Here is a 12233-nt window from a genome sequence, read left to right on the forward strand (position 1 = left end):
CTGTAAATTTGCTCTTATCATATCTGCCTCCAGTAAGTAACAAATAGTAAACAAAAAGCTGCTTTTTTGATAATTAAATTAAGACACAAATGAAGCTAGTGTTCTCCATCCAGCTGGGTTCTTAGAGACTGAATGAAACTTCTGCAGACACCTCTACAACATCTATACCTGTGCCTGGAATCATGACAAGCTGGTTGGTCACTTCTGCCAGAGTGTGACGTCTTTTCCCACAGCGGGTTGCTTGGAGGGCTGCAAATGCCTGTGCAGGATCATCTTCAGACTCCCCTTCAGTCTCTATACCCTCATCAATAGAGGTTTCCATCATGCTGGTAGGCAATGACTGGCAGCCTTTCCTAATCACCATAGGGGGCACAGGATCCAGCAAACAGCCATTTACCTAAATGCCACAGGGAAAGGAAGAAAGCATTTCATTAATAGAATGGAGGCTCCTTGAAAAGTCAAATTTCAGCCCTACATTACGAAAGGCAGACCGAGATGGACTCAAGGCAGCCTGGATATTCAGTGCAATCAGCAAACTCCTGAGATCTACTGATGTAAATCAGAGAACAGTTCAGAGTTCCAAAATGAGGTTCCAAGAGCAGAATCACACCTTATTTCTTAGCTTACAACTGGAATCTCTCAAGTAAAGTTTGTTACCTAGTTTCCCTAATGCTTATTCTTGTCAGGAGTTTAACTCAAAACTTGCTTCAGGCTTAGCCTCAAAATATTTACATTTGGAATTTATTCTCTTCAGAATAATTTGAAGTCTGGCAAATAAGCATTCATAAGACCAAGTTTTCCCTATTTACTTCTGCACTGTAAAGCTGCAAAACAGTAAGGTCACCTAAGTGTATTTCACAAAGAAAAAACAAACATGACTTTCCTTGGTTCAATGCTTACAACTGGTCATTTGCATATAGGGCTACTCTTCTTGCATTATGTCTGCTCAGTCCCATTAATGTGGGACTGTCTGGCACTTGCAAGAGTAAATGAACTACATCAGTTTGTTCAAATTTACATTTTGATTCCTTAATACTGAATAGAAATAAAATGGAACCTCTGTTTATGCAATATGATAGTTCTGGCTCTGAAGTAAGCAGCTTCCTTTAGCAAGACTGGCCTAACTTCACTTTTTTTTTCTGGCAAAATCAGATTGGATAAAATCAATGTTTTTTTTTAAACCCTAGTTTTTATTTAAATGGGCTTCTAAAAATTTAAATGCGATAAATTTTTCAAAATAAGCCCACTTAATTTCATTTATGACAACCTATGTTACAGACTACTCTATTTTTAAATTTAAACAGTACATATTTACAGCCAAAGTTTTAAAGAGAATCAAAGCACAGAGCTGGTGAGTCACTAGCTAAGCAGCAGGAACCAGAGTTCGATGAAATGCTAAATCAGCTTTTGACAGCAACTAGCTTCTTCTGCAGGTGCAGAGAATTTTTTCCATTTCTTTATTCAACTAGTTCAAGTTCAATTTCTAGCTCATTCAAAACTGAGAAACAGAGCTTGAAAACCTCAAGAAAGGGTGTTCTCTCTCAATCTATGAATAAAAATGGAGACAGGATGAGATCTATTAGAACTAAAATCTTGATGGACATGGTGATCAGAAACATTTAGTTCAGTTCATTAATAACAGACATTTCCTTTGTTTAAAAAATCAGTAAGTTTTAAATGCAATTGTTACATGGAGGAGGGAGAAAAACAGCTCCCATTAACCACTGAGGATAGGACAAAAAGCAGTAGGCTTCAACTAAAGCAAGAGGTTTAGGTTGGACGTTAGGAAAAAGCTTTCTAACTGCTAGGGTAATAAAGCACTGCCTATCTAATGATCTCGGGGAGTTATGTAAGTTCTTTCATTTCAGTGGAAATTTTTAACAGGTTGGACAACTCTCCCTCAGGAATAGTAGAGTTATTCCTTAGTTCTGCATTGACTGCAATATGATTTAACTCAAGCCACTCTGCCCTGAGTCCCTCATTTCCCCCCGCTTTTCAAGCAATCTGATGTAGTACTGTTTCAATAGTACTAGATAATGTACCCTAGGGAACTCTTAGGGCACACCGGAAGGATCTACATGTACCACTGAGTATAAAACACACTAATAGTACATATTAGACTTCAGGCCCCCTTAGTATGGGCTAGCATACCATGTAGACAGACCTTAAGGCTCCTGGATTTCTACAATTCAGACGTGGCTCTCAATAAATTATTTGCCAGTGTTCTGATGTCTAAGCTGACTAGGGTATAATTGTCAAGTGCAGTTCAGGAACCCATTGTCTAGCTCTGTAAGGATCTCTGGACAACAGAAGAAAGAATGAAGAGACTCTTGGGTTTGACATTTCATGGATCGTCGAATAACATTCCCTCATTCTTGGTTTAAGGAGGTTATAGGAGAAATTACTTAATCCTTTATTCCAGTCTAATACTGAACATTTAATATTAAGCTTTTGCCTTTATCATGTACAGTGCTGTAAATCTCCAAATCCTTCAGAGGGAGCTTTCTACCCACTGCCGGTGGCCTTTGAGATAATCTGCTTCTGAGTTTTCCTCTCTTCTGCATTTTCATTTCAAGTCCCTCCAGCCAGATAATTACCTCCCCAGCTCTTTGCTAATCCCCAGACATTTAAGCAGTTGCAATTTTACAAAATAATGTAGAGTTCTCTACAGAACTTAAGTCTTATCACATTAACTTCATAATTAGTTAACTGCTGAGCTGTTTGGGGCTGGGCCAATTGCCCACAGATCTCTGTGGACTTTGCTTTCTAGTGAAAACCCAGTCAGGTTTTCACTACCTACTGTCTTTCATCTGGGAATGTAATGCCTATTCCTTGATAAGGATTAGAATGGGAGCATCCCCATAAATCAGCTGGGACAAGACCCAGGGAAAGGGCAGGCATTCAGCTATGTCCAGGTGAAGGATACACAACGCCCCTCCAGAAGAGAAATGACGGCATGGTGAGGCTTAAAGATATCTGTGCATGTTTCTAAGAAAGTTACTTAATTTCTGTGGTTCCTGGACTCATGGAAAGGAGACTTCAGTGTCAAATTGAAATTCTCTTGTTTCTCCAGTCATGCTTGGGTAGAAGCTTAGTCATGTTTTGGGGTGATACCCGTTTGTCCATAACCTCCATAGCTGCATGATGCTAAATAAGATATTTTCCAGGAATAAACTTAGACAGGGAAGAATGCATTTGGGATTTACCTAGAGTAATTTGGATTCAGGTTTATTCTGGACACTACCTGATATCCTTTGCAATTTATATTCCTAAGTTTCCTGCGTAACATTTCCAGCCTGTTTGAAAACCCAGTTGAGCAAGAAGCTTGGTGCTAGAAACAGGTTATTTCTCAATCTGTGGAATCCTGGTACTTTCCTTCACACCACTTCTGTAAGCCACCAAGTTGGCAAGCACGTTCTTTCCACCATGGACTGGGCCGGAGGCACTCTGAAGTCCATCAGTGCTGCTCCTTAAAGTACTCTGAGGATTGCTGGGTGAGATGTGCTCCTGCTGACCCAAGGAATGACACTGGGACTGTTTTTCTGGCATGGTTGCACATAACACTAACTACAAGGGCCATCATTGCCAGTGGCTTTGATTTTATGGGCTGCTTGTTTTTAAATGCAGGAATTGCTAGTATCTCTCCTCAGCCCTGACTGAAGAGTCTACAGGGGCCTGCATTACAAAAAAAGGGGGGATAGTGTTTGTATGCTCGCCTCACTGGTGCTATTCAATACTGAACTAATGCAATTTTGTGACCATAACAGAAGAGTTCAGATGTTAGATGCCAACACCATGTGGCAGAAGCATTGCTTCTGTTTGATAGGAAAAATTTAAATATCCCCAGCTGCTGTAATTTATACAATAATATGGGGAAGGTCATTCCTGTTGACTGAGTTTTCCATGCAGTGCTGTAAACTCGAGTGAAAGTTTTGCACACGGCCCTAAGCTAAGCAGCATTAGCACAGTGCAGATGTTCCCACTATACACGGGGATTCTGTATAACTAGCATAACTTCCTATTTATTAAACACAAGAGAAAAGATAAATGACCAGTCTCTGTGTGCCTCCTCCCTGAGTGTAACTGCTAGTTGCAGGGCCTCTGGGGAGTCAGATAGCAATGTCGAATGCAGGGATGCGACTGATTGCTGCTGCTGTTTCTGCAGAGGTCAAGAGTGCATGACATAACTCAGCCTCCCCTCCACAAGGGAGCCTGGGAAAGAAAAGCATTTCTGACACCTGAGGCCTTGCTTCAGGCACTGCCAAGACACAAGCCCCAGCAGTTAAATCTGTACTGAAGGCACAGTGCTGGGCCCCATGGCTCTGTCTTGACAGGCACAAAGTACATAGTTTTCAGCTCAGTTAAATGAGCAAAACTGCAAAATCTCTCAACACTTAGGTAAAATCCAAGCTAACTGGCTGGAAAGCAGTTTAGCTAGATCTTTGTAGCCTAGACTTCCTCTGTAGCTACAACATGGCCAACTAGACGTCTTCATCCCAGGATAATTGATTTAAATGAGCTATTTACTGGGTCCTGCCGTGAGGGCAGGGGACTGGACTTGATGACCTCTCGAGGTCCCTTCCAGTTCTAGTGTTCTGTGATTTAAATCACCGAGAAGAAAGTCTTCATTTAAATCCCAGATTTTAATAAACTTTTACATGTATACTTCAGTTATTTTCAAAGAGGCACATTCTCACTGCTATAACCATTAAAATGTTGATATACAACTAAATCAAGCCTTTACCACTAGATCTGGTAAATCTTTTTGCTGCCTTTGGCCTGGTTTACACTGAAGGGGAAAGTCAACTTAAGGTTCACAACTCCAGCTATATTAATGATGTAGCTGGAGCTGAAGTATCTTAAACCGTGTTTTGACGCCATCCACACAGTGGGAGGTCAATGAGAACACATCCTCCTGAGGACTGTCCTTAGTCCTCCTGGGAGCAGGGTGCCAACAAGAATGACTTCTCAGTTCAAATTAGCTTGTCTTCACTAGACCCACTAATTTGAACCCTGGAAGATTGATTGCAGCAGCTTCAATCTTCTCTGTAGTGCAGACAAGCCTTAAGAGAGTACACCAACTATATACATTTATGTAAGCAATATATATAGCTGCTTATTTTCACATCCTTAACTGTACATTTAGGTAGATTTGAAAATGGTGAATGATTTACTGCTACTTGCTAAATTAATATTTTGCTCATGATTGGTGTAAAGCTGCATTAGAATGGGAACTGGAATTCAAACACACAAAGCAGCATCCAAAGTTTATAGTTATTAAAACTACTTTGTATGTTTTGGATATTTAAACTTATCTTACTAATACATGTTTCACACTTACAACTACACAATTTATTAACTAGAAAGATTAAGTGTAGTGAGTGAATTAAACTGATTATTTCTGATCAGCCTGGAGACGTTTTTAATATGCGTAAGTGAAAGTGACTGGAGCTTAAGTTCCTACTTGTTTAAGTCTCCTGAAAATGACAGTCTCCTAAATTACTTAGCGTGACTTATTGTGACATATTGCTAAAGCTTGACTGCAAAAATAAGATTCCCTCCATTGCTTTCCTTGTATACAAAAGCCATCTTTAGCACAAAGTTTTTGATAGAGGCTTGTGGATTTAGAATATTTATTTAAATATATTTTGAGAGTATAAGTAGCTTAGGCCTTAACATATTTGGTATTAAATTTAGATTTCATTTTAAATGGTTTAAAAAAATTAAACCCAAAATTTTTGTATTCTAAAAGTCAATTGTTATCTACCCTGTTTCAGGTGGATAACATCTTAAAGAACAATAAGCAGGCTTTTCAATTACATTACACTAACTCGACTGAGCTAACACAATTGAAAACTCCATCCTATCTGCTGTCAAAACAGTGCCTATTTATTATATTTCTTCCCCCCTTTTCCCAATGCATGTTTATTCTGCTGTCATCAGGAAACAGAACAAAACTGGGGATGCACCAGTGCCAAACTGGTGAGCACAAATCATGGGGAAGGCCCTGGCAGCTTATCTATCAACACAGAGGGTGTGTCCAGACTACGGAGTTTTTTCGAAAAAAGTGGCCATTTAAAAAAAACAAAAACCCACTTCGCCTGCATGTAGACTGCCATCACGTTCTTTCGAAATTAAACCGAAAGAACACTGCCTCTTTTCGAAATCGGTAAATCTACTTTTACCATGAAGAAAAAAGGAGTTCTTGAACACAAACTGGGCTTTTTCGAAAGAGAACGTCCAGATTGCCTGGGTGCTCTCTTTTGAAAAAGCAGAACTTTTTTCGGAACTCTTGTGTCTGTCTAGATGATCTCTTTCGAAAGAGGCTTGTAGTCTAGATGTAACATCAAAATCACATCTATATCTCTGGGTACAAGTCAGATATAGAATGAGATCTAGGTTTCAGCTAGCTTTTCCCGAATTCAGCTGGCTTCTATACCAGGAGAAGGAGCATTGCAAAATGCTTCACGTTTCTCCCAATGCCAAATGATGGCATTTCATATCCCAGCTTTGTAAACTGTCTGGGTAGAGGCTTGCATGGATTAAAAATGGGTATCTGCACCTGCATCTGCAAAAATTAGCCACAGATATCTGCGCCCACATCTGCAGATGCAGATACCCATGAATATACATTGGAAATCTGCAGATTTGCAGGATTCTAAATCTGGGATCTGAGAGTTAAGCTGTTTTCCCCCCTAGTTCATGTAACATTCAATTAATGGGCCTGTTAACAATTCTGCTGCCACAGCACAAGCCAGAAGAGAATCCACTTTGCCTTCTGTTAACTGAGTAAGCTAAGCTGCTACGGCAGCAGTAACAAAACCAGTGCACATTTATTTTAGTAGTCAGCTGATCTGCCTCAGAATAAAGAAAGGGAGCAGGTTGAGTAAGAAGGTTCAATATTTATCAAATAATTTTCTGACTCTCATTTCATGCATTTCTGAAACTATTGAGAGAAAACAGTTGCTAACCTTCTACTCTTCTAAGAGTGTATAGAATAAGCTGTCCATCCATCCCAAGTGAGTTTGTTCAAGATCTCCTCCTAAACACTGAACCAGGACCACCACATTTGGTTTGCAGCTTTCTCTTAGCCTAACTTAAAGCAAGAACAGGTTTGGCTGTGCCAGGAAAATGGGATGTGCCTGGAATCTGTTTTCCATAACATGGAAAGGAAAGGGGCTGATAGAAAGGACAGTCAGACTGACCACAGCGGGGTGGCTGCATCAGGAACAGGAGGCCAGCTGGGCAGCAGTAGGTAAGGGTCCCCCCATCCCAAGCTCCTCCTTCCCAGCCCTCAACCACATCACCAGACCAGTGTGAGGGAGGGGAGGGAAAAGAGCCCTGCTGGCCACACTGCCACAGCCCCCCAGAACCACCTACAGGGTTGGGCAGAGCAGCCCCGACCCAAACCTTCCCACACAAGGAGCTGCTGGGGGGGAAGGAGTTGGGCAGCCCAGCTCCATCCTCTTGTGAGGAGCTGCTGAGACAGGTGTGAGGGGGCAGGCTGGCCACTTGGGAGCTGGACAGCCCCACCCGCCAGCAGCTGCTGGCAGGGGGGCTGGGCTGTGCAGCCTCCACGCCTGGAAGAGCTGTCACCTCTCCAGGAGAAGCTGCTGGGGGAGTGAGTGTGCAGACTGCTGCCGTCTAGGAACCACTAGCTGGGGGTGGGGAGTGGGCAGCACAACACTGGCCCCCTAGGAGGAGGCTGCCACCCTCCCAGTAAGTGCCCCCCTGCAACCTCCCAGCCCCCTGCTCTGAATCCTGCACACATACCTGCGCTGAGCCCCCATCCCCTTCCCTGACTCCTGCACCTCCTATCCCCTGTCCTGAGGTCCCATCACTCAACTCCCTGCCATGGGCCTGCCAGACCCACCTGCCTTGACTCCTGCCCTAACTGTTGCACCCCCCACCTCCTACCCTGAGCCCCCACAAGGATGTGGCAACACAGAGTAAATCCTCTAGTACTTGAATACTGAAAATGGCTTTATGTCTTTCTTGAACATCTCAGGCTTGTCCAACTCCATGTGGGATGAAAACTGAGACATCAAAAAAAGTAAGATAATGGGGAAAAACATTTAATGACTCTGATTTTGGCTCCTGTTCATACATTGGATAACGTTCCTTCATTTTTACAAGCATTGGCAGACCAGAGCTAGCAAACCCACCATCAGTGACCAGGATTGGAGTAGGAGGGTTGAGATGCATGGTAGGGATGTTAAATTTAGAATAATCAACTCATCAAATAGTCGATGGACTTTGCATCGACTATTCAATTAGTTGACAAGGGCGCCTCTGCCTTTGAAATGTAGCAAGAGCCTCGCTGGCTCTTGCTACATTTCGAAGGCGGAAGCGCCACCAGTTCCCCACTTCGTCCCTGAGATGCATACCAGAGATGGTACTGGGGGGAACCGGCTTTTAATCCTGTTCCTCCTCTGAGAGAGAGGCAGAAAGAGGGGAGGGGCGGAGCGACTAGTCGCTTACATCCCTAATGCATGGACAGAGTTATAATAGGAAAGTTGACACAGTGGCTTTTTCCCCTGTTGTGTTCACTAATGGTAGTCATTGAACTTTCAGCAGCACTAAATTTATGCACAATCTAATTAATTGCCAGTCCAGATGCAGGATTGTCTAGTTAAACATCTAACATAAAAATGGTATTTAGGACTGCTGTCTGATTTTTTATGAAATATTTTAGGGGAAAATGTGTGGCAAAACAGTTAATCTACAATCAAGTGTCCTTTGGTGCATGACAACCCAGTATGTTTTCAAACAGCCTGAAGTATTTGTGTAGAAAACAGCCTCTCAGCATAGGCAGTAGCTACTTGTAGCTATTTCACCATGGGTGTGTCTAGACTACATGCCTCCTTCGACGGAGGCATGTAGATTAGCCAGATCGGAAGAGGGAAATGAAGCCGCGATTAAAATAATCGCGGCTTCATTTAAATTTAAATGGCTGCCCCGATCTGCCGATCAGCTGTTTGTCGGCAGATTGGGGCAGTCTGGACGCGACGCGCCGACAAAGAAGCCTTTCTTCATCGGCACAGGTAAGCCTCGTGAAACCAGGTTTACCTGTGCCGATGAAGAAAGGCTTCTTTGTCGGCGCGTCGCGTCCAGACTGCCCCGATCTGCCGACAAACAGCTGATCGGCAGATCGGGGCAGCCATTTAAATTTAAATGAAGCCGCGATTATTTTAATCGCGGCTTCATTTCCCTCTTCCGATCTGGCTAATCTACATGCCTCCGTCGAAGGAGGCATGTAGTCTAGACACACCCCATGGTCCTACCGGCAGCTGAGTGCAGGGAAATAATTCCAGCGTTCGTTTGAGATGAACACCTATATATAATTTGTGCTTGCAGTAAGCTATGTCGGCATTAACAAACAGCAGCTCTGGCTCCGTTATCCAATATTTTTAAAAAAAATTCTATATTGTACGTCAAGTTTTGGGAGTCCTTCTGACACCTCCCTTCCTATGTGTGATTCTGTGGAGCATCTATACACAGATTAAGTTATCAACTGTCACCGTTGAGGATTTTGTGCAGTCTCTGGCATGTCTGCCTTCACAAGGTAAAAACCCTGCTTATCCTATTTGAAATATCCCTTTAGCAATAATAGTTTCTTACATGGAAAGTATTTAACATATTTGCTGTCTTGTAGTGGAATTTAGCAGCTGACAGGGAAGAGGACAGCCAGCAACACATGGCCAGTTGTGTCTTTGCAGGCCACCAGTGGCACGTGGATCCCAGTTTGAGAATCTCTGGTGGATATGGACTGTAATATCTAGCCAATGCAATATTCTTGAGATTAGTGTGGTATGACTCTAGTCTAAAGCAGTCTGTGTGCTGGCAGATTCTATTCAGGCTATGTTTATTATAAAACAAACAAACAAAAAACCTGAAGGGAAAGGCAAAATATTTTAACTTTCAACTAATTTTAACTGATTCTTTTAAGTCTTCTGACTTGATGGCCACTTGCTTTCAAGTGAATCAATAGCGTTTCCACTGTAAAGGAACCACACCACACTCAGAGCTATTCAGATCAGTGACATGAAAAAGGCCCAAAGTATTACTGTCAACATCTAACCACCAACAAGGAAAAAATCCTTCAGAAGGACAAGCAGGAACTAAAACATGGTTTGAATCAGAACATAATTTGCCAAGATTAAAATTACAATGTAATAAAAAATATGAGTGTGTTAATGTGAACAAACACATTTTTGAACAAGGCACAGTCTGACAGACTCTAGTTTTTTCAGTGCTGCCAGTTTACACATCTCTCTGCCTCCTTACAGAGTATTGCTTGAGACATGTAGTTTGATGGCAAAATACATCAACTGCTGTAACCGTACACCTGTATAGCTGTGGGACTGTCACATCCTATTAGCAGAGATGAGTTAAGTCTTCACTGTGGACATACAGGAAGTCTACACAAAACCATCCATTCTGATTTCAGGAAACAAAATCCATTAAATGGGATTGCAGTATAACATGGTCTCCAGAGTAGGGATGTAAGCAACTAGTCAACTATTCAAAAAGCCTAGGCGGGGGAGGGGTGGGGCAGGGACAGGAGCTGGTGCTGGGGGCGGGGCAGGAGCTGGCTCCCCCCCCCCAGCACTGTCTCTGCAGGGGGGCAAGAGAGGCAGAGGCACAGCAGGGGAAACAGTGCCAGCAGGGACAGAAGCTGCACCTCTTCCTTTGAAATGTACAAGAGCTACTCGATTAGCTGATTAATCGAAATTTAACATCCCTACTCCAGAGCAGATTTTATATATAATTCTAGTTACAGAAATAGCCTTGCTGCGAGTATTAGCTGTACTCCTGTTGAGACACAGCAGTTTGCTAATACCTTCTGTCAGTATCAATGTCCCTGCTGGTTATTTACTGTTCAAGAAATGGACTACAATAAAAAATTAATAAATACCATATTTAAACTGAAGCACTTGTATCTGCCATTTTTTTTTATTTAATAAGGCAGGAGGAAGAGTGAAATTCTAATAGCCTTAGCTAGTAATGCAGGCTTCTGCTCTAGGTCTTGTTCTCAGATCTATATTTCTGAGAAAAAACTCTTTTTCAGGTGAAAGTTTCCAGTCTTGGATTCAGTATAAAGGTAGGTTTTTAGGATGTTCAAGCAGCATCCAACTGTCCCTTGTTACACTCCGGCCATGTCTACACTAGGAAACTATTTCAAAGTAAGTTGAATTTAGTTAACTCCAGTGTTCCCACTAAGCTGCGCAGCAGCCCAGCTTCACAGATGATTGATCAGCCCCACCCAGCCAGAGGGTCAGGGCTCTGTGCAGGGGAGATGACTGGGCAGGGCTGATTAATCACCTGTGAAGCTGGGCTGCTTAGAGGGAACACTACTTAACTCCTGATTTTACAAAATCAAAATAGCATGTCTCCATTACACGAAAGCCTCAAAATTAGTCTGAGGCAGGCTTCATTAATGTGGATGTGCTACCTCGACTTCGAGCCCCAGGAAGCACTGGGAAGTAATTAATTTGAATTACTCTGGGAACCAGTTATTTCAAATTAGCAGCACCAGAGAATCCAAATGAACGCTATTTTGAAATGACTTTCGAAATTAGTGTTATTCCCCAAGAAATGCAGGAATTCAGATTTTGAAAGAAGCAGCCCCTTATTTTGAAATAATGGGCTTGATAGTATGGACTACTTATAAATACGCTTACAAATTCAACCAAAGGGGAGTTATTTCAAAATAAAGCCCTAGTATAGACCCAGGCTTAGTATATATGTATATTTCTCACCATCTTCACTAGGTCAGTTGCACAAGTAAAATTCCTGGCCTGAGCAACTATCTTTCAGGCCAATTTTTACACTTGGAGAGGAGGAAAAAAACGTATCCATGGAAGTTGATTTGTTAAAAAACAAAAAACAAACAAAAAAAACCAGCTTATGGGATTTGGAATGTTGGACTAAAATCCACGGGAGCCCGATTAAAGGTAACAGGACAGATAAAGCTGTCAAAGATGCATGATCAACTCCCGTATCTTGTACCTAGAACTGGTCACATTTCTCACCTACATGTATGGGATATGGGCATGCATATGTGACGTACACACACTTATGCCCCATGTGGAGATAACGTCTGATAAAAGAAATCATTGTGCCTTACTTGTCTTCTGATCAGTCTTTCCCACATCACCCATACACAAATAGAATGAGTAAGTTTTGCTTGTAAATGCCTCAGAGGCAAACAGGGAGACAAGATATAAAGA

The 12233-nt window shown here is 42.2% G+C and overlaps 1 protein-coding gene across 3 annotated transcripts in view; it reads right to left on the reverse strand.

Moving 5' to 3' along the window:
* The window catches only part of SIK2 (salt inducible kinase 2), a 120642-nt gene that overhangs the window by 11609 nt on the left and 96800 nt on the right, over positions 1 to 12233 (reverse strand). For all 3 annotated transcript variants that reach the window (XM_075909423.2, XM_025183679.3, XM_089773390.1), the window contains one exon: positions 169 to 397. In XM_075909423.2, coding sequence (XP_075765538.1) covers positions 169 to 397 — 229 coding nt within the window. The remainder of the gene's footprint in view (positions 1 to 168; positions 398 to 12233) is intronic.

Source organism: Pelodiscus sinensis, chromosome 25 (assembly GCF_052426305.1).
Source record: "Pelodiscus sinensis isolate ZL-2025 chromosome 25, ASM5242630v1, whole genome shotgun sequence".
Lineage (NCBI taxonomy): Eukaryota > Metazoa > Chordata > Testudines > Trionychidae > Pelodiscus > Pelodiscus sinensis.